The 22,318-nt window shown below is 37.8% G+C and overlaps 3 protein-coding genes across 6 annotated transcripts in view; all 3 read right to left on the reverse strand.

Moving 5' to 3' along the window:
• Nucleotides 1-220: 220 nt before the first annotated feature.
• Nucleotides 221-5,683, reverse strand: il15l (interleukin 15, like). Of its 4 annotated transcripts, XM_039671080.2 has the most exons (6): nucleotides 5,002-5,683; nucleotides 4,609-4,683; nucleotides 4,377-4,455; nucleotides 4,231-4,281; nucleotides 2,693-2,818; nucleotides 221-570 (listed from the first exon to the last, which is right to left on the reverse strand). In XM_039671080.2, exons 1-6 carry the CDS (start codon nucleotides 5,004-5,006, stop codon nucleotides 412-414), a joined length of 495 nt encoding a protein of 164 aa, XP_039527014.2. In that variant the 5' UTR covers nucleotides 5,007-5,683; the 3' UTR covers nucleotides 221-411. The 4 variants fall into 4 exon arrangements, with proteins under 4 accessions (XP_039527014.2, XP_039527015.2, XP_039527011.2 ...); XM_039671081.2 differs by having other exon boundaries at nucleotides 221-2,335; nucleotides 4,377-4,683; nucleotides 5,002-5,673; XM_039671077.2 differs by having other exon boundaries at nucleotides 4,377-4,683; nucleotides 5,002-5,670.
• Nucleotides 5,684-7,781: 2,098 nt separating this feature from the next.
• LOC148973361 (uncharacterized) lies at nucleotides 7,782-13,341 on the reverse strand. Its single transcript, XM_089121285.1, has 5 exons — nucleotides 13,331-13,341; nucleotides 12,909-13,151; nucleotides 11,139-12,711; nucleotides 9,976-11,041; nucleotides 7,782-9,835 (listed from the first exon to the last, which is right to left on the reverse strand). The coding sequence occupies exons 2-5, from the start codon at nucleotides 13,110-13,112 to the stop codon at nucleotides 7,936-7,938; spliced, it is 4,743 nt and encodes a 1,580-aa protein (XP_088977411.1). The 5' UTR covers nucleotides 13,113-13,151; nucleotides 13,331-13,341; the 3' UTR covers nucleotides 7,782-7,935.
• plekhg2 (pleckstrin homology domain containing, family G (with RhoGef domain) member 2) overlaps nucleotides 13,116-22,318 on the reverse strand; it is a gene marked incomplete at its 3' end in the record, with an annotated part of 31,516 nt that continues 22,313 nt past the window's right edge. Inside the window, exons 5-17 of the mRNA XM_039670834.2 lie at nucleotides 17,940-18,006; nucleotides 16,557-16,603; nucleotides 15,356-15,506; nucleotides 15,048-15,179; nucleotides 14,746-14,928; nucleotides 14,516-14,608; nucleotides 14,334-14,420; nucleotides 14,174-14,207; nucleotides 13,988-14,080; nucleotides 13,805-13,903; nucleotides 13,568-13,606; nucleotides 13,331-13,341; nucleotides 13,116-13,151 (exon numbers count right to left, since the gene is read on the reverse strand). Of these exons, the coding sequence (XP_039526768.2) occupies nucleotides 13,116-13,151; nucleotides 13,331-13,341; nucleotides 13,568-13,606; nucleotides 13,805-13,903; nucleotides 13,988-14,080; nucleotides 14,174-14,207; nucleotides 14,334-14,420; nucleotides 14,516-14,608; nucleotides 14,746-14,928; nucleotides 15,048-15,179; nucleotides 15,356-15,506; nucleotides 16,557-16,603; nucleotides 17,940-18,006 (1,072 nt within the window). The remainder of the gene's footprint in view (nucleotides 13,152-13,330; nucleotides 13,342-13,567; nucleotides 13,607-13,804; nucleotides 13,904-13,987; nucleotides 14,081-14,173; nucleotides 14,208-14,333; nucleotides 14,421-14,515; nucleotides 14,609-14,745; nucleotides 14,929-15,047; nucleotides 15,180-15,355; nucleotides 15,507-16,556; nucleotides 16,604-17,939; nucleotides 18,007-22,318) is intronic.

Below are 22,318 nucleotides of genomic sequence, written 5' to 3' on the forward strand. Positions count from 1 at the left end.
GCTTTTCCAAAATAAATCTTCTATTAAGATGTATTAAACTTATTATAGTTAAGGCAACAGTCATTATTTTGGACAGAAGAATACTGATGTGAATTCTCAAACCAACCAATTGCATTAGCTTCCCAGCAATCATCTATAGTCAAATAAATAAATAACAAAAAAGTTCTGGATTCATGGATTTAGAGTTATTTTGTTGTCAAAGCAGACACTGTAGCAAATATTCCATAAAAGTAATTTATTTCAGAAAATAAATATTTTTGCATGTTTTAGATACAGATGGATATGTACTGTAGGTAGTAGCTTAGTATAATGGTGTCGGTTTCGCCACTCAGAAACTTCTCCAGAACCGCTTCAGGGATCCACAAAGCTGCTCCTTAAGGTCATGTTCTTCATGTTTTTTTTGTTTTTTTTTTACATCAAGTTCTCAAAATGTCTCTTAACCATCCTCGGAGCGCAACTTTTTTCAGCATTCATCATTTGTAAAAAGTTTTGTAATTCTTCCAAAAAAGTATCTGCTCTTTGTTCTTGATAGAGCTCACAGTCTGGGCATGACTTAATTTTGTCCTGTAACTTAATAGAGCAATATGTAATGAGGTTAGAGCACAGCAGAGGAAGTGTCTTAGCAGATAACTTAACATTTCCATAGACAATGTAATTCTAATTCACAAAATCATAAATGAATTTGTGTGAATCTCATGAAAACATTTCCAGATTGTTTTACACAATTTTTAATTACAATTAAGAAACCAGCCAGAACATCTGCATAGCAACACCCTAGCAACCAAACAGTAGAGCATTGACTTTACTTATACTGACAGAAAAGTGTAAGTATATTTGGCCTATACTCAATCTTTTGATCGAGATATACTTACAAGTATACATGGCTTGAGGTTGTGTTTACTCTTTTGTTTAAGTAACCTATTAAATACTTATTTCACATAGTCTTAAATCAAAATATTGATTTATAAAGAAACAGATATGTTCATAATCATAAGTATCTGGATTTTTGTGTAGGCTGGTCCAATGTATAGGACTTTACTTCAAATCTACTTTACTCTTTCCCCGCCATTAACTGAATTTTCTTGCTATCCATGTTTTCACTGTTATACGGAAGGGGGCGCTATTACAAATCTTCTGAAAGAGTACAGAATCTCCGGATCAAAACACAGGTGAAGAAGCAGGAACAAGTGATAGAAGATTGCTTACTCAAATGTAAAATAACATGATCATCAAAGATTGAACAGCATAAGTTCAAAACTGCCTAACGTTACCAAACGAAATGCCGAAAGGTTAACAACTGTGGGCCTAATTTTTTTCTGCCAGAAAACTCTGCTGAGCAAGACATCTAACCCTCAATCGCTCCCCGGATGCCTCATCAAATGGCTCCCCACTGCTCCTGTGTGCGTGTGTGTGTTCACTACTTACTGCTCCTCACTGTGTGTATGCCCTAACTTGGATGGGTTAAATGTAGAGGACAAATTCTGAGTATCGATTACCATATTTGGCATTCACGTCATCTCAAAGTCACGTAACTGTAGTTTACAACCGCTGCAAAGCATGCAAGCAGGGCAGGATTTTAGTAATTTTTTTGCCTATTCAGCAGTGGCGGTGTAATGCGCCACACATTATTATGTCTGCAGTACGAATAGTAGTACAACAGATAATTTTGCTTGATATTTCTATATCTATTTTATTTTTCACGGGTTCACACAAATAAGCCAGATAGAATGAATGGTATGGGTTTTTGGTGTGCTGTCAAAAGAGAGGGCTCCGAGCACGGTATAGAGTGCCGAAGTTACGACGTCACTCTGTAGGCCAAAACGCGGAAGTGAGTTAGCATTTTAGCACTACCGGTTACTTGCTCTAAAGTCTATGGGAATTTTGAATGAGTTTTTGCTAAATCGCCTGAAATAAGGTTTACAAAGCCTCTAAATATTTTCACGTTTTGATCTATGACACAGAACACACAGTTATAACCTGCTTGTGGTTTTTTAAACTTTATTGTGTCTGATTGTGTTTTTTTAAAAAAAACTTTATATAGGCTTCAAAATGTATACATTTTTAATTAACTTGTAAAGATTATCTTGATAGACAAAACATGTAAGGGTCACAACTCTTTGTTAAACACAGATCTTATTTTTTGCGATTTTCCAAAAGTCTATGGGGAAAATGCATTGCTTTTCGATCGAGGGAACCCAAGCCCCGCTAGCTTCTGAATTGTCCTACAAAGTGACGTCATAACTTCGGCACACTATTTGGCCCAAACCCAGAGTACTCCCCTGTATTCCTGGCTGTGGTAGGAACAAGTGGAGACGGAAGAGTCAGAGGAATGGCACTGGAAAAAGAAGGGTTGTGATCAAGTAAGAGCTTTCAGGCCAGGTTAGGCCTGCGGATTTACTTCAATCATATCTTTCTATCTCTTACAGTACTCATATATGTGGGCAAATTTTGCCCTCTCACTAATTTCTGCTATATGTATGCAGTAACTGGCTTTTTTTTTTTAATTTACAATTATTACTGCAAATACCATATTACCTTTTATGATACTGAAGGTTATCTTTAATGAACTAATATCTTGATTACAAAGCCACTAACAATTACATGAGCCACACAATCATACAGCCACTTCTCTAATAATAATGAGGTTCAAATTATTGGATTATCCTAAATGACTTGCAGATTTTGAACTCACCTTATATTTTAGATTATTGAGAACCCTTAGTAGTTTCTGAGACAACTTGGCCACACTCTGGATTTCAACAAACAAAACATTCAGTTCCAATGCAAAACACGCAAGCGTGGACCTGGAGCAGTTCTGCTAAAGGAGATGACAACAATTAATACCCTGTAGTAACGGTGATGCTTAAAGACTGCATGTTCAGACTGCAAAAACCTCAAAAGGGTCTATGAGAGCAGCATGGGCATAATTTAGAAAAAGCATGAAATTATTTATTACTGTGGCTGCCTACAAGCCGGCTTTGCTATTGATTGGATGAGCTCTCTAATGGACAACTAATGGACAATATTTGAAACATGAGCTCTCTAATGGACAACTAATGGACAATATTTGAAACAAGTGTTAAATATTGAAACAGATACATCATTAACAGCAATCTAACAGCACTTAGTCCATTGTGATTTATAGACCATTTCACAAGATGTAAACAACACTGGTCCAGAAGCACTTCCTGTTTCAGTTTTTTAACACTACAAAAAAGCTGGGATAAAATACAACCAACAGAACATTTAAAACTGAATCAAAAAGTTAAACAAACATCTTTAAGATGTTTTCTTTACATGTGAAATAAAGAAAACAGTTACAAACTGAAACAGGAAGTGTTTCTGGACCAGTCTTGTTTACATCTTGTGAAATGGTCTATAAGGCATTAAAAACAGCTTTAGTAGCAACACTGCAGACACACACAGATTACATGAATTAACATAAGTGTTAAGAGTGATATCTGTGTGTCCTTACTGTGAAATGCACTGAGTGACCTGTTTGTATTTTTTACAAACATATTACACAACCTCTTCAAACAAATTCTGAAATAAGCGACTGTTTACAAGACAAGTTTTCTACTGCAAATCTTGAGTAAACTAAGGTCCACAAAAGAATAAACAAAGGACAAAAATGTCCCAGCTTTCCCTCACAAAAATCTATGAGTCATGAAATTCAACATTGTTGCTTACATCAGTATGCAATATACATTTAGCCAATGCATATTTAAAAAAAATGGTAACACTTTATTTTGATGTTCCCTTTTGAACATTCTGTTGACTATAACTAACTCTCATTAGAGTATAATAGACTGTCAGCTTAATATCTGATCTCTTCATTGTGATGATCCTCCGACAAACATTCTGCTGACTATAAGTAACTTTGAACTACATGTCAACTTATTCTTACTCTAACCCAATCAGTCTACTAATAATCTACTAAAAGAGTCAGTAGACATGTAGGTGCAATGTTACTTACACACAATGTGTTAATGGGACCATCAAAATAAAGTGAAACCATTTTTGTATCATTCATGTGTCAAAAACACTATATCTTGACACCAATTCTAAAGCAATTAAATGATCAGTTATCTGATGAGTACTTATATCACAGGACAAAGATTCAAATGTCCCTTCAGTCAAATGCACAACAACCTAAGACCTAGAAAATATATTTTTGGCAGCATATTCAAAGTATACAGACAACTAATGATAGTGTGTAAAATCACATACCTCATAATCTGCTACAGATACAGTTGGTGTGTACAGCATGCAATCATTGTCCTGTCATAAGAGAAACCACACATTTAACAGAAGCAGAGTATGAACAGACTAGACAGGAAATTCTTCCATTAATAAAAAAATGATTAACTATGTACCACTTTGCTCAGCTCCACTGCAATCTTTTCCACCATCTCCACACTCTCTCTGCTGCATATTGATACACACTTGATCTGTCTTGTCAACATGATCAGCAGATACAGAAATAATGACGTGAAACACATGGAAAAGTGGAGTAAATCTGTCCTCATATCAAATATCCAGCTGCCCCTTAACACCGGATTTGTCATCAGGCCTAGAAAGAGATGGGCACTCTGAGTAGCTACCTACATTTCAACCTCCCTGGGGTTTGGCTTATTAGGTACACAATGACGCACATGGTTGAAGACACATGCTGCCTCTATTCTAGAGAAACAATAGAGAGAAAAACAAATACAGATTAATAGAATTAACATTATTTCTTTAAAAAATAATTATTAATTAAAAATGTAATTAAATTAATTATTTCTTAAAAAAAAGATGCAAAAAATATTTGTCACTTATTCATTACAACTGTCACTTATTAATTATTTTCTCCTATTTATTATTTTGTAGAATACATGCATGTTCCATTTCAACAAACTGCATTAGACTAATAAAATTGACAAAAAAAAATACTAAAATAAAAGCATGGTTACTTTTCGTAAACCTTTTTGAATTAGATAACCTGTACAAGCGACCTACCTCATCAAACATTTACTGAGTCAAAAGACGTCCATAGACAGAATTGCACAATCACGTATAATCATCATGTAGAATGGATAAGCTTGTTTTCATCTGCCACAACTCCAAGAAAAGTAAAACATTAGTCAAATGTTGAGATCCGTGTATACGGCTACTTGCTGCCGATATGACGTAGCATAACTTTATCCCTCTTCATGACTACAACAGCGTAGTATAATCTCGACTGAAGTGCAGTGAATTCGGTGCAGTGGAGTTTATATAGCGCCTCGTGATCGGGCTGGACTGTGAGATGCCGTCATTCAACGCTATGCATTCGGATGCACCATATGAAACTGAAAGGACTTTAGTAATCACGTGATTTGCCTTTCGTGGGTCATGCATGCCAAGATAGACAGGAGTGAAAATTAAATGTTCTTACAACAGCGCAACCTCAGTAGCCCAATTCTCGAACAAGTGGATTTCCATTTGTTCGTGAATAACTACTTAAGGCAAGGGTCCTTTAAGAAATCGAATCCCCTCCTGATATTATATGTCTGACTCTGTGCCCGGATTGTTTGACGAGCGGATTCTTTGACAACCCGGTTTCTTTCTTTTTTTCTTAGCCCGCTACACTTTTAAATGAAGAGGCTGCACTGCAGTCCTGGAGCCGGTAGATGTATGGCCCATAGATATATAAAGGCTAGATGTGTCACGGCGGAGTATTTATCGTCATCACCGGCGGCCATCTTGTCACAGACAGGCTTTCTGGCGGGCTCTGTGGTATCTGAAGTAAGAAGTAGACGAGTTACGAGTAGAGCTCGTTACTGGGGCGTTTTTTCACGTAAGCTATCATATTATTATACTTATTACAATATACATATTATATACTTATTAATACTTATTATATACTTATTACATACTTTTGGAGTTTTCGGTTAGAGTGTTCATCGCACGTCCATACATGAGAATGCAGATTATCACTATGTTTTATGAATGTCAAATGATTAAAACAATGAACAATGATCTCTGTATTAGTTATCTTGAGCCTGCTATAATGTTCCTATAAATATATTTTCTTTCAAACTGTTCCAATCTGAATGATAATAAATCTAGGTTAAATATTGTAATAACAGGTAGATCAAATAAACGTAGGTCTAACCGGAGCTTACGCTAATAACACTATACTGAGTTGAATCCTAACATGATATCAGAACACTCCTGTCCCAGCAAAATACCATTTGTTTTTATAAAAGTTGTGGTATCACAATGGCACAATCACTATGAAGGTTTTATTTAGGAACAAATAACTGAGGGCACATTACAATCATGTGACAATCATGTTTTTTTGTTTTGTTTTTTAAGTACAGAGAGCAGATGGAACATTTGTTTTCTTTACATAATGTGGCAGGCATGATGTGAAGCATTAAGGCCATAGATAAACAAATCTGAGATATACTGTATGTTTAATTGGCTTAAGTATTAATTCATTGTGAAAATCTCATTTAGAAATCAACAACGTATTACATTAAAAAACAGAATGTCCAAGAGTCCACTTGATCAGCATTACCTTGTCGTAGTCCACACCAAAGTACAGTTCTTAAGCATGATGGAATGCTTTTTTAATTGTAGAGCAAACATTTTCATCAATGCAAAATATCTGATCAGATGTTTTGATGTTTGCATTAACATCAATCAAGCAGCATGGTCCCTTGTTTTCAAATGTCTTAAGCAAATTTGTATAAAACACAACATACATGAGAAAGGTTTGTCTGAAATGCACTATTTTCCAGACACGTCTGGACCACATTCGATAAAAATGTGCAAAACAAAGAAACAAGAGTTAAGTGCCAGAAAACAATTATTTCATAAATAAGTTTTTTTATATATCACAGCCAACTAAAAGCCTTAAATGACAGAGCCTTTAGTAAAATTACATATAATGAATTTGCATATTACAGTCTTAAAAGCAATAAAATAAACACTGCCAAAAATAGCAAAACAGTCATTTTATCTGTTTTACTGGCATCTTGGCCAGGATTGAGGGTTAAAAAATAAAATAAAATCACTGACCATAGGTCCATCAACTGTCCATCAACTGGCTGACACCCGTATTTTATTGTCCATTAAAGGAGAACTCCGGCGCAAAATGAACCTTTGGTCTAATTACACATTGTTACCTAGTCAACCGTTATCTGAGATTTGTTTTCATGATTGCCGAGTATAAATAGTTTTATCTCTAAAAACAGTTTAGCCTATAATGCTAGTATAACGCTAGTATATAGGGCATAGAGTAATGACAAATAAAAATCGCTTGTTAATCGCTTGTTGCGCTGGTGAGATGTGAATAAGGTGATAAGGTGAGTGTGAACAGTAGGCTACGTACATACTGAAGAGCAGAAAATGGTGTTTGTGTTTCTTCCGAAAACAACGGACCATATGAGATTCTGCACAGTTCAGCGCACTTGGATCGGCATTCGCAGGTCGACTGGTAGAGACTATTTTTCAAAGATGGCTTCTACCTGTTTTCGCGAAGTTGACTGTATGTATAAAATATCTTCTTATTAAACTGTATGGAATGTAGGGACCCTTATTATGCTACCATGTTAGTGTGGGGCTATTTTGAGCCTTGTTAGTGGTAATAAGAAGTGATTTTTATTTGTCATTACTCTATGCCCTATATACTAGCGTTATACTAGCCTTATAGGCTAAACTGTTTTTAGAGATAAAACTATTTACATTCGGCAATCATGAAAACAAATCTCAGATAATGGTTGACAAGGTAACAATGTGTAATTAGACCAAACCTTCATTTTGCGCTGGAGTTCCTCTTTAATTTTTCCCCTCTGAGTGAAGTGGACTTGGATCTCTAAGCAGACTCCTCTTCTACATGCTAAAGTGCCAGATAAAGTGTCTTTGAAGAATGAGGCACCATACCAGACCTCAGGAGCACACCACTCAAAGCCTTTTGCAGTTCTGCATTGAGAAGTTGCAGCTATTGATGCTGACCCTTCTCCTGCCCTGGCTATCTGCTACAGGGGACAGTGTTTGAGTCAGGCTGACTTGTGCATTGCTAAAGGATGCTATCCTCCCACTTCCGGCAATCTGCAAGTTGACGGTGGTGGCATAACTTGTTTTTAATGTTGTTTTGGACCCTTGATTAATAACACTATCTTCTGTTTTGCCCTCATCTGGGCAATGAATGGGAGTCTCTCTGTCATTGGGGCTGACTGGAGCAACATAGGGACAGATCAGGGTGCTCCGACATGTAGATTCTGCAACATCTATGTCATCTAGCTCTGCCTCGCTGTAGGACAATGTGTTGGTTTCAGTATTGGGCTCTGTGTTGTATTTAATCAACTGATCATGTACATCCGGCCAGGCAATGTTTGTTAAATGTTTTCCATTATGACTGGTCCTTTCGGCTGTTAGTCTGACAGGTGAAAGAGGGCCAGGGCTGATAGAAGATGGGCTACCACTGTATGAACCCCCACGAGGACTTACTAACCCCAATTCTGAACCCACTGACCATCGTCCACTTTCTGCCCAAGACCTGCGTTCCTGTCTTTTTGGACTTGGTGGTCTATCCCCAAGAGCAACAAAGGGCAAACTGTTTCCTCGTAGCCTCCTCTGGCTCTGAGAGATGGTTGCTGAACATGGAGACATCCCCATTGGGGTAGGAGAGATTATTCTGGTGCCTTTTGGTGGAGAGTTTGTTTCCGCTTTTGTTGGAGAATATGTATTTGTTAATGAGGGATTCCTTGGCTGTGGATTAGCAAAGCCCCATACACTTGTAGGAATGCCAATAGGGGGAGGAGAGGTGATTCTGGGGCTCCCACAGGGAGATAGTGAACAAGCTGATGTTGATCTAGAGATGTCCAAAGATAGAGGGGTAAAAAAGCCACCTTGTCTGGGGGCTCTGGGATTTGGTGGCTTTGTTACCAGATTACTTGAATGGTTCGGGGTAGGTGGAGGGGAGCAGATTCGAGTAATTGGAGAAGGGGAAATAGAGGGGGACTGTACACGAGAGCTGGGCTCGGAAGACGGGAAGGGCCGAGCCACCCTATTGTGCAAGGTTGTTCGTTGAGGATCGTGGAAATGAGGGAGTCCACCCACATTTGAGTGTGGTGCTTTTTTGTGGTTAGTGGCCCACCCATTATTACTCAAACTGTTGTTATTGTTGTTGTTGTTATTACTATTTAAACTGGTGTAAGGAGGCTGTTCAAGAGCAGCAGAGCTTGGGCTGTTAGCAGATGGAGTTGAATGGAGGCTAACTGGAGGTGCAGGGGATATTGACCGCTGACTTCGAAAAGGAGGAGGAGTCTGAACTGTTGCTGGACTAGATCGAAGACTGTTTGATCTACATGGGGATGAAGAAGACCTTGGGGGCTGACCTTGGGGATTTCCTACCCCAGTACTGGATGTGCTTCTACAACCTGACTCCACACTTAAGTCCAAGGTGATGGATTTAGGTGATGGTGACCTAAGTCTAACTGAAGATGTGGGCAGAGAAGATGAGCTTACAGTTGGAGAAGCAGTCTGAAGATGTGCACCTCTCTTGGCCATGTTTTGAGAAATTGTCTGACTGATACAAGAGGCAGCAAGAGACTTTGCAAGAGCTGAGGCCGTTGAGGACGGTCTGGAGTTCTGGGCACCTCTAATTGGAGAGGGTGATCGCATTCGCAAGTTTGGACTAAAGGCAGAGGGTGGTTTTGCATCTAATGGACGTCCAAAACCAAAGGGAATGTTTAATGGCTTATCATTAACAGTATGGAATAAAGATTGTCTGTTATGAGAAAGGCCAAAATCAGAAGTACCCTGAATCTGCTCCTCAGTCCGCAATGAAGAATGTGGCACTCTGAAAAGCAAGATAAGACACAGATTAAAATTAAATGAAATACTTTAGTGATGTTATATAAACTACAACAGCATAACCTAAATTTCAACTGGATACACCCAATAACTACAGCTTAGTTTGTGATTTGCTCAGCAGACTACCTTTGATCGACGGAAGATGAATTCCAATTGGCAAAGGTACTCCTCTTTCCAGCAGTGGAGGGTAGATTAGAAGGTCTTTGGCTAGTAAACCTTGGAAGCTCATCAAACGAAGGTCCACCTAAAGGGGGTGTAGCTGGTGGGCTATAAGACTTTGAATTATTGCTCAGGTCTTCTTTGGATTTAACATCCAGAGGACTACACTTGCTGCATGTACTAAGTGTAGGGATAGTTGTATCCTCCTGCAACTGGGCCAAAGGGCATGACTGCTCTGACCTCTCGGAGATGATCAAAGTGTTTGAAACACAGTTTTTCAAGAAGTCTGCTTGCTGTAATGGGGGACATGCACCTACTTTGTTAACAGAGGTCGCTACAGGTGTCATTTTTTCTAAGCTAGTGGTTTCAGTATCATCTTGGACCTGCTTGGATTTCAAATGTCCTGTATGCATTTCATCTTGTTGACCATCTATGGTCAATATTCTTTCACAGTACTGTACAATTGAGGCACTTTTCTCATCCACACTGTGAGTCTCTTCTTCTAAATTTTTAATGACTAATGGGTCAGTAAAATGTTGACTTCTTGGACCAGAATTGCTCACAAAAGCAGGGTTTTCCTCTTGCAATATCTGACCTTCTTCAATCCCATTTATTGCAATGAATTTGTCCCCAACATTTGAATAGTTCTCCTGAATGGACTGAGATATGTTGTAAGCATGCTCATTTAAAGGAAATTCAGAGAGGTTGGATGGCATTTCTTGGACATGAGGTCCAGAAGTTGAAAGTAACAAGGATTGGGCTCCTTCGTGTTGTTTAGACTCAGATCTTTCTAAGGAGCTTTCTTTATGGTCTGATATCACAGAGACCTGTGATTCCATAATTGTTAATATTTCAACTGAAGTAGCAGAGGATTCAGCAGAAGAAAAAGACAATGAATCAGATCCAATTGTTGAGATCTCATCTGGAGGCCCAATGAGATTACAATCATTTTCTTGGTGATACATTGTTGACAGCTTCTCCCTTAAAATAATGTGACCAAAAGCCTCAGTAGATGTGGATACTGAAGATTCTTCTGCAACAAAACAATAGGCAACATTTTATTAAACATATTTAAAATAACATTTTTTTCAATCACACAAGATAATAATTAAACTATATTAAGAGCTCACCTGCGGGCTGACTTAGTATTCTCATATCCCCCCGATGAAGCTGCACTTTCTGTGACTTGGGTGAAGTGCTCCCTTTTCCTTCCACTAACCATGCTCCCCTACTCACTCGTGTTTTCTTCTGATGTAGTGGTACCTTCATGCTGCTTGCCTTGGCAGTGTACATGCGTGCAAGCATTTGTACTTTATTAAGAATCTTTTCTGAGTTCTCTACCAAGCATTGGTTGACTGGTCCACCCTCAAAAAAACCTAAATCTGGTACCTCTGCCATTCCTTCATAAAGGGTATGACTACATGTTACCACCTTGCCATGACGTGACCACCGGCCAACTTTAATCTGACTGGGAAGGCTGTCCAGGCTTCCATTAGAAGACATTCTAGATCTGGTTCTTCCTCCATATTGAAGAGATGTATCCGCTGTCTCTGTTATCTGCAGATTAGATGGTTCTGAAGTGTCTGATTGGCTTTGTGAACGTTCATTTTGCTTATGCTGTAGTAGGGGTGTTGAGCAATTAATAGACATCTTATTTTTTTCAGGAGCATCTGTGTGTTCAACACAGCTGTTCCCTCTTGAGAGAGGGACTTTCAAATTGTTTTGAGACTCTTGATCAATTCTTTCTTTCTCCTTCCACAGTTTCATACAGGGACTAAACTCTACAGAAGGATTTTCTGTAGAATGTAGAATTTCTACATCCTTTTGTTCTGCAGTTTTGCCGTCCAATTCTTCTTTTTGTTCTTGGATAATATCTGAATGTGAGAGAGCAGATTCTTGATGTTTGAAAGTCTGGTCAGACTCAATCGTCTGACCACACTGGTCAGCCTGGTCTGATATTGGAAGTAATGAAGATGCTGAGTCAGTTTCAACACAGTCTGAGTGGCCACTCTCAGACTCAACTAGACTGTCTTGGTGAACAAAAACATTGAATCGGGACACAGAATCCTTCACTAATCCTGTAGGAATATTTGAGAAGCTGTTCCTTCTTGCCATCTGACCCTCCTCGACACCTGCCTCTGCTGCCTCATAATAGCTGCGTATCTTCTCAATAATCTGCTTGTCACTTTTGGTCAGTTTTTGCTCAGGTTCTACTTTGGGGACAAGAGAGATGTCAGTTGTTGTCAATGTAGAGGCAATGTGAGCACAAGCTGAACTGGCCTCACATGCCGTGTCATCAGTTTTGTCCAAATTATCAGATAGATGAGGCTCTTCACTTTTACTAACAGAGTCCTCAGTATATTTTTCCCCCTTTTCACTTATGGTCTTCTCCATCTCTGGTTTGGATGATTCACTATGACTAGGCTCTGGTAATGTCAACTCTTCTGATTGATTCACTTCTTTGGAGATGTGCAATGGTGATGATGCTCTCTCAAGCTCCTCTAGTGAAGCAACATTTGCTTCGAAGGATGGATAGCTGTTCTCATCTTTGTCTGACCCATCCACCAGTTTATTGTCTGCCTCTGAAATGTTATTATCCATCTGATGTTTATTATCATCCACCTCAGATAGTAGTGGTTTAGATTCATCTGACTGTTGTGCCTCCAGTGGTTTGACTTCCAGGGATTCTGGAGTCAACTGGCACTATGGAAGACAAAAAAGTAAAATGCAGTTTTCTTGTAAATAGAAGCTTACAATAACAAATGAACAGCATTACTGCTACAAAATCAGTGATTTCAATATAAATACCAGTAGTAGAGAAACATTGTGGTGAGTTAATACAGCTATTACTTTTTCTGAATATTGTTTGAGGTGTCAAAATGTTTTTGTGCTATATGTACCACTTCAGAAGTTAACTCTGCCATGCCTTGTCGAGCACGGCTCTGGTTAATGAACTGCATGATTTCCTCAGTAATGGACAGTGTTGGTGGTGGAGAAAGTGGGGTCATGTCATCCTCATCCTGACATAAAACCAGATCATCACGGCCAGATTCAACTTCAATGACAGACGATGCCAGAGTACTGGTACTGCCTGAAGAGCCCATGCTATCAGCCTGTGGGCACAACTCCCCTTCACTGCCAGCCTGGGAACCCATTAATAGACAAAAGCGTAGATATATATACTGTTAGATATATATAACATTTTATCATGGCTGAGTAAACAAACCCTGCTGCTACAAGGTTGCGTTTTGTCATAAAATTGATATAATTAAGGCTGTGTATACAATATACAATGTTAAATAGAAGAAAATGATATTCACACCTTTAAAGACCCTGGATTCCATAAGCAGTGAAGCCATGGCAGATCAGAAAAAAAGAAAATTGGAAACGGAAAAATGGAAAAATTATTTTGCTTTCTTTTAAAAAAACAAAAACATTTCCATTCTTAAAATCTTTCCAATTATTTTAACCTTTTTTACAATCATTTTGAAAGACTCATCACTGACCAAATAAAAACAAGATAACACAACAAAATGAAATAACTTAAGTTTGAACTCACCACTTTGCTGGAATGCAGCTTCTATATCTTTGGCAGGGGCTTGATGCAAATAAAGATTAGATTTTAGACTTAGTTCAAAAGTACAAAAGAACAAGAACTGGTGACAGTATCAATATAACATGTCAAAAATACAATAAAAAAGATGAATTATTATGCAACTCTATTTATAAATAAAATTATTTTGAGAACAAAATCATTTTAGGCCTCTTTCAGCATATGAGATTAGATTCTATTCACCAGACTGCCTTCTCCCACGCTTGTATGGCAGGTTTCCCTCTAGGAGGAGTGGAAGGCATTTCCTGGCTTTCTCAGGGGTGTAGATGAACTCTGGTGGTTCTGTCAGAAGTTATGAACGTAATTTTTATGAGTATATGAGTCAGTGGCATTTTAAGCTAGTCTAATAAACACTATCTGCCAGACCTGATTGCCTTCTTCCTCTGTGGTAGTTATGAACATCATCCAGTCGTGGAGAGGGCATCGGCTTTCTTATTGGCTCCTGATCAAACTGTGGGGCTAAACAAAATACAAAACGTGAATAATCTACAGCATGTAAAACACTCAGTGTCACAAGCAATAGCTCAAGAATGACAAGCAGAGAACACTTACACTGACAGAAGTTGTCACCAAGAACCTGTCTTGCCTGGAAAACATATTAAGATATTTAACACTATAGTGTCCTTCTGTGAACTGTATATAACTGAACCAGACAGATCACATTATCCCTTACATAGTGATGGATAGGTTGACATATAAACAACTCTATTACTTTTTGGGGCAAGGATGCAGGGTGGTTCTCCACTATCATCCTCTTGAGGTAATGTAGCCACAGCCGCTTCTCCTCCTGATTTTTAGCCTACAGATAAAGTAAAGATATTATTTTAAGGTAAGGTTTTCAATGTACATTATAGAAAATGTCCTTTTATATATTTTTATTTGTATATATTATACCTGAACAATGTGTTGCTGTTTGGGGATTGTTTGGTCAGAAACCTTAAAACAGAGGGGATCCTTCATATTTTCCACTAAGAGCAGATTACAGCACTTGAAAGATGAGAGGGAGAAACAGAACAATATGAGGCCTGCATATCCCAAATTCTGTAAATACAATACTATACTCCTAGATTTAGGGTAGATTTGGAAAGAAAACTTAAATATGATGACAAATTATGATGACTTACAAATATGTGAGTACTGTATATGAAATGATCCAGCCTCTTCTTGGCAATGAGAAGCATTTTGTCAAAAAGAAAGAATGCTCTTTCCTTTTTCACACGCTGAACACGGAAGGAACCTTCAAGAACCAGTTCCCCAAAACCGCTGAGATCAGGACCAGTCCAGTTCAGCAACAAGCTCTCAATCTCCTACAATTTTTAGCATTTCACATTTGAAGTTGCAATAGAATTCAAAACACTGAAATCTCACACTTACAGAATATTTGATTTTTAAAAAGTCATAGGGAGCATTCAATGTCTGGGATCACCTGAAGTCTGACTGCATGTTCCTGTTTCCTCTTCATGTCATTGATGTACCATGCGACTGCTGTCATGGTTATAATGGCTTCTTCTACCACCTCATACCCTGGATCACTTTTATCAAAGTGTTTGGATAGTTCCTACCACAAGGGGGTGACAACATATCAGCTGTACAGTCTGGCAGGAGTTATACATTTCTTATACATTTCAAAGGGCCAGGGTTTGGTTGGCTTGCATGGCTCCATTTGTCCTGCAGGTAGATGCCAGGATCAGAGCTAAAATCGGCACTACTGTCACTGCATTGAACTCCACTGACCTGCAGTAGAAGGTGGTATTTAAGAATCCTTTGCACCGGTTTCAGCAGGTAGGTCTCCAGAGGCAACGAGTGGCACAGGGTGGCCTGCCTTTCCTGGAAGAAGCGCACCAGGCTCTCATTCTTCATGCAGTCCCGCAGGACGGTTACTGAGCTGGACGGAAACAGGGAGGAAGATATTTAAGCAGGGTGGTCTACTGGGAGACTCATCAGTTTGGCAGCTTTGCCTGACAGCACTTCATCTTATAAGGCCTGCAGTAATGCATTCAGTTGATGGGCCTGTAAACCTACAAATGTACTTATAAAACACTCAGACTCTTCGCATACAGTCTCTAAATGCTAAATTCAACTAATTCTTTAAAGGTGGATCAGAATCAGCTCTAATGGAACATATGTTGCTGTTGTACCAGAGGCTCATGGGAATAATAAGAGAGGGGCTGAAAAGTATTCCAAGTAGTCATCACCCAAGCATGTCTGCCTCTGATATGTCTAATTTTTCCACTAGACATATAGTTAACATTGACTAATTAAACCCACACGACATTCATCAAAAATTTCTTACATGATTATACATCATTGTGGTTGACATCTACATCACATGAATCGAATTATTTTTACTGAAAAAATGCCAGATACTTGTACAATTATGTAACAGCATTGATGAGTTTTCAGCGTATAAAGGTTTTAAACAGTTTAATCCATTTAAAATACTATATAATTAAATGTATATATACGTAATATACATTTATATATACATAAATATATATTTAAAGTAAATTTAAACTAAACTTGCACACTTGCAGTGTGCAATCATCTGCATATACTGTTAAAATATTTAGAGTAAGTTTTTTTCAATGTTTTTGACAGACTATTCATATATATTTTAAAATATATTATAAAATATCATTTATTCCTGTGATAGCAAAGCTGAATTTTCAGCATCATTACTCCAGTCTTCAGTGTCACACGATTCTTCAGAAATAATTTTTGCACAGGAAAATATTTCATATTATTATAAATGTTGAAACCATGATAAAAAGATTTGTCAGTCAAAAGACTAGCATTTATTTGCAATATAAATCTTTTGCAACATTGTACATGTCTTTACTGTCTTTTTATTTTATTTATAAAAATCTTGCTCCAAACTTTTGAACGGTACTGTAATGTACATAATATCAGAGAAATAGAAATATTCTTCACTTACTTGGGGTAATTCATGCAGTATATGGTGTAAATGTCAAAAGCTTCACTCTATAGAAAAAAAAATATTAATAATAATAATTAATTGATTTCAAAGACTTATTGACCTTTATTCTACCAACAAAAATACACTTAAAATTCTGGACATCACTTGCTGTTTAAAATAAAAAGAGTGTGGTGTTATGAAACCAAACAAAAATATAACAGACAGAAGAAAAAATGGCCAAATCTAGACTGGCATTCACTTGGCAGTATGGGAGATTTTTCCACTAAATGTTTGTGTTCCAAAAACAGAAGCAGTACCAGAACAACCCAATCAAGTGAACCCCGTCATCTGCTTTGGCAACGGCCACTATACCCAGATCTGACCAGATATGGGCAGCTCAGCTTCAGTTACAGTCACTGAACTACATCTTTACAAGCATGTAAACATCAAATATTTGCTCCATTCTGTTCTATGGGGCCTGCTATCTAGTCTAGAGGCATTGCTTTGATTTTGATTTGGAAGTTTGGGCTTTTTTGATGCTACTGAGACTCTGCTGCATTAGAGAAGGTTAAATTGAGCTAAATTGAGCTAAACCTCAAAATAACCCACCGGTAATGGGTTAATCAAATGTACTCTTTGCTTCCTAGGCCAGTGCTAATTGATCCGAACAGTAGCCTCTTCAGCAGGAGGTAAACATTGAGTCTTGGTGCTTGAGACACTGCCTCTGGCAACTGAAAGGTAAAGAACAATTTCCTTTTCTAAACCAAGAAACAAATCTTTGCAGAAATAAGAATGAGCACATTCAACCCCTCTACCACTCCAAACAATGATGTCCTTGTCTGGTTCCCATCCCAGTCTGGTCTGCTCATTGTTGTGTCATTGTGGTGTGGAGACAAGAGCACCAAAATTGTCTGCATATGCACTTAGCTGACGTGTGCATGTGTTAAAAGTTCAACACAGTTGCTGGTATGTTTAGGTTTCACAGAGTCCATCTGTTTTTCTGGCCCAGACATTTATTTGTGCTTCTCCCATAGTGCCAAGCGAAGGCCCCAACATAACACATTAACAAAACTGGATTTCCCCTAGACAACGGTCCTAGAATGACGTGCAATAAAGGGGTCATATAATGCCATTTTCATACAAGTTTGATACATTTGATTCTTTAGGGTCTAAATGAAAAGTTTATAATATACTTTAATTTAAAATTCTTAATGATGGTTACATGATTGTTGAGTACAGCCACTGCCAACACACATTTCGGTACAATCAACTTGAAAAAGTGCATGTACCATTATATGACCCCTTTAAAACAAACTCCTTGTCTTAAGATATATGTATTGTATGCCTTCTAATAAGGTGTCAAACAGGAAGAAATGTATTTTTTATTTGTTATGTGCTTACCCTCTCCACAAAGCATTCTGCTATGGCTGCGGCATGGGGGCTTCGTTCCAGATCTTCCAAAAGCTCACTACAAAAAAAAAAAAAAGATTCAATTCAGTTTTTCTTGCATGACAAAAGTATTTCTGCTCACATTTAAAGTATTTGCAAGCTGAAAAATCTATTGAGTGGCATTTAAAACTAGTTTTCTGACATGAGTCTATTTGTTTGTTTAAATATTGCTATTCCTTTTCTGAGGAAACATCTGGTACTGGACAGTCTTGACTGGAACAGTCTCAAACTCTGGCCTGCATTTCTAAACAGCATTTCTTTTTTATCATTTAGTAAACTCTTGTCTAAATGCACACAGATGGGAAGCTTTTTATTTTGGCTGGATTTCCTCCAAACATATCCCAATATCCACACAGTCACACTTGAAAACCTTTTTACACTATTAAAAATAAGGGTTCCAAAAAGGGGGTTTCACAGCAATGCCATTTCAGGTTCCCCAGAGAACCTTTCGGTCAAAAGTTCTAAAAAGAATGTTTTTTTCTCAGTGCAAAGAATGTTTAAATCTGAAGAAACATTTTTTCAATGGAAAGGTTCCATGGATGTTAAAGGTTCTTCATGGAACCATAGATGGCAAAAAAAAGCCTTTATTTTGAGAGTGTACACATATTTTCTACATTCTGCTGGTGGGGAAAAGCTAATTTGAGGTAAATTACTTACATTTTTTCAGTGAAAAAATAATAATTTTGCATTATATAGGCTGGTAACAGTGTCTGGAAAGCAATAAAGGAAGCTTAGTTTAGTAAACCAATCTCTATTGTGACTCAAACAGATGGAAACAAATGGATTTTCCCTCAGTTTTATGGAGTTGATATGAACTCTTGTGGTCAGTGGGACTTTTTCGACTGAGGATGAGTGGTTGTACATTCTCTGACTATGTTCTGAAGGGTTGAACGAAAGCTGTGTGAAGGCTTGCACGTTGTATTTCATTCAGTCCATTAGCAAAACTCTAATATTCATTCCCACAAGGCCCCCAAACCACCGTGCCGGTCAGTCTCGAGGGAACCCTCCTTGCATGTCGTGAAAGAAAACAACGTGACACTCTCTAAACACTATGGATTTTCCTTCATGTGGTTGAGGGGAAAAGTTTGGAAAGAAACCACAGAACTCCAGCCTTCACGATCCTTTCTTCCCCTCTGAAGACGAAACTCATTTAGTGGCTGACCTTTGTGGTGGGGGGACTTCATTGTGGTTATAAAGGAAATTGAATGAGTTTATGCATGCTTTCTTAGATTGTCCAAAGAGCTTGAAGTTGTAAGTGCCTGTAGGGATGGGATGTCCTTGACCGATGACTTGAATGTCTTGAAAAGGTGTGTCATGATAACAACAAATAGTTCTGTCATTTGTAATTGTAAAACAATAAAGATATTACTGTCGATTCAAAGCCACAAGTATCTGCTTTCTGGTCTGAACTGTAGTAGATAAGTTGGATTCAATTAGATCTTGGCAAATCTTGTGAGGTTTTGGCCCTTTCACTCAAATCCCAGGAAAGTGTTGGCGGACCAAAGGTTTGAGACTTGAAATATGTGTGTTACATTCATACTTAATACTTTCCCAGGTTCTTCTTTGCCAGACACAGTACATACAAAGAGATATTTGAGTGTTTAGGATCCCATTTGAGGTAAAATAAGAAATTTAATACATTTAGACACTTCTTTGAACGTGTCAGGATTGGCTAACAAACCTTGACTACAATGAAGAACAGCAAAAAAAGAAAATGTCTCACTTAGTTATGACCAAAGATAGGGAGTTAACTGAAAGAGGGCCTGAATTTAAAAAAAACTTAATTCCCTTTGTCCCATTCAGTCTTCACATCACCCTTTCCCTTTTTTATGATCTCTTCTCAACCCATAAGTTGTTGTCTTCTCTAGATTCATTCTCTCCTCATAGTCTTATCCCTTTCTTTTGTCTTACTCCCAGTCCCACCATTCATTCATTAACATGGTGTGTATAACTCAAACAGAAGTTCGCTGCATTACAGTTTCTTTTATCTAGCTCGTATTTCCCACAGCAGTCAAGCCTTTATTTTAGCTGGAGACGCAGCATCCTATGGAGGGGGAAATTCACACAGTCATTCTTCTTTTTTATGCATTATACAAATCCTCAGGACATATCTACACCCGTTATTTCTCCCGAATGTGATCAAAGCAGACGGTGAGACTGTGAGGAGACAAGAGAGCAGTGAAATGAATGCTTTGGGAAAAAAAAGATTTGTCTTTATTAAGGAAAGAACACTCCTTATTCTCAATGTTAAGGTTGAATCCAAAATGAAGTCAAAGCATGGTACACCGACAGACCGTGACCTCATGCAACCACACACAGGAGGTAAGGGTTGCTATCTCGCTTAACGGAGGGATGTGTCTAGGCAGTTAAGTGTCTCTCAATGGATCTGTCCCAAATTATACTTGATGTGTACGTTTTTAAGGAAGTCCCAGTAGTTTTAGTAAACAGAAAGAAATATGGTCATGTGAAAATCACATAGAATAATCATTAATTTTTCCATTATAAATATTATTTATATTAATAAAATATTATGAAAATTATTTGTGTAATTTTTCAAAAATTATGACTATCCTACAAATGTGATGTAATTTCCCCTTAAGTTAATTTTCCTTGATGCAAAAAGTGAAAGTCAGTAAGATTTTATTTATGTTTCTGAAAGAAATCTCTTATATTCACCCAGACTGCATTTATTTGATCAAACATTCCACAAACTAGTGATGTTTTAAAGTATTATAAGAATGTAAAATACTTGTTTTCAGTTCTTTCTTTCGATCAATCTAATGTGCTGAGTTGGTGATCAAAATATTTATTATATTAATGTTAAAAACAGTTGTATTGCTTAATGTTTTTATTTAAATTGTGACACTTTTTTCATGAATCTTTGATGAATAGTAAGTAACTCATTATAAATCTTTGGTCACATTATAAATGCATCCTTGCTAAATAAAAGTATCAGAAAAATAGTCTTACTGAGCCCAAAATTTCGAATGGTAGTATATTTGACCCTGATGTTTTTTTTAACACCCATTTAAGGGCACCAGAATGAGTAGCCAACAGAATGAACTAGAAAGATGTGATTGCACGTGCTAAAATAACCCAAGAACAATATGAACTGATGAGACGGTTTTAAAAGAACTATTGCAAAACACAGAAATGAGTCAGCAGTGGAATGTTTTCATCACTGCAAAATACAGAGGAGATTCCCAAGCCAGCAAAAACAGCCTGTTCTGTTGCAGTCGCTGCACAAGACAAATGCAGCATTCCAGTGCAAAGGCACAATTTACAATGCTTCACTATAACTGGACAGATGTCTGTGGGAACAAAATAAGTCCTGTCTGCTGTCCCAGTATGCACTGCTCGCTTGGCTGCACCCTCACTTTCAGACAGGTCATGTGTGGCTCGTTCACCACAGGGGCTGGATCTCTACCTTGGAGCCTGGCTGCTTTGGCTAAGAGGAAAAGGACATCTGTATGTGTCCTAAAGTTCTGACCGGTGCCAAAAAAGTAGACTCAACAGAATCAAGTCTGAATACAGGGGCTACATTCCACAGCGATGAGCAGAGGGCTTTTAAGAGTAAGAAAAGACAAAGAGAGAGCCTTTGTGTGTTTAAACTAAGACAGGGGGGGGAAAACAAGGTCAGTCAGTCCTTTTATTTAGCCTTAACATCTACAGAGGAATGCATGAGAGCTGATTTAAACGGATTGTTCACTTAAAAATTTAAGTTCTGTCATTTACGCACAGTCGTTGTCGTTCCAAACCCACATAATGTTATTCTTTCTCTGAACACAATCAGAGAAATATTGAATAATTTCCAACTCCCTGTTTTCCATAAACATAAAGCTTTAAGGGATGAACAGACCAAATTTCAGCCATTATTTACTTAAATTAATGTCTTGATTTGTGAGTGACCTAAATTTCAGTCTATCGTGTATCGTGTAATATGCAGCATATGGTTTCAGCCTAATTGGGATGTACTCCATACACTACTGTTCAAAGTTTGGTATGACTATTATTCAGATTTTTTTTTTGTTTTGCAAAGAAATTAAAGGAGTAGTTTAGTTTAAAATGAAAATTGCCCCATGATTTAATCACCCTCAAGCCATCCTAAATGTGTTTATGACTTCTTTCAGTCTTTATCAACCCACCAGAGCCGTTTGGAGTTCGTTTATGATGGATGGATGCACTTTTTTGAGCTTCAATCTGTTGGTTTCAATTCACTGCCACTATAAAGGAAGAGCCAGGACATTTATTAATATAACTCTGGTTGTATTTGTCTGAAAGAAGAATGTCAGATACACCTAGGATAGCTTGAGGGTGAGTGGGTTAATTTT

Source organism: Pimephales promelas, chromosome 16, assembly GCF_988280905.1.
Source record: "Pimephales promelas chromosome 16, fPimPro1.hap1.1, whole genome shotgun sequence".
Lineage (NCBI taxonomy): Eukaryota > Metazoa > Chordata > Actinopteri > Cypriniformes > Leuciscidae > Pimephales > Pimephales promelas.

Coding starts and splice junctions, on each gene's coding strand:
- il15l (XM_039671077.2), bottom strand. CDS start 4,568: ATGACAAATCCGGTGTTAAGGGGCAGCTGGATATTTGATATGAGGACA. Junction 4,282..4,376: donor CAGTGGAGCTGAGCAAAGTG/GTACATAGTTAA, acceptor CTCTTATGACAG/GACAATGATTGCATGCTGTA. Junction 2,819..4,230: donor TATCTGTAGCAGATTATGAG/GTATGTGATTTT, acceptor CATCTCCTTTAG/CAGAACTGCTCCAGGTCCAC.
- LOC148973361 (XM_089121285.1), bottom strand. CDS start 13,112: ATGGGCTCTTCAGGCAGTACCAGTACTCTGGCATCGTCTGTCATTGAA. Junction 12,712..12,908: donor CAGAGTTAACTTCTGAAGTG/GTACATATAGCA, acceptor TGTCTTCCATAG/TGCCAGTTGACTCCAGAATC. Junction 9,836..9,975: donor TCATCTTCCGTCGATCAAAG/GTAGTCTGCTGA, acceptor CTTGCTTTTCAG/AGTGCCACATTCTTCATTGC.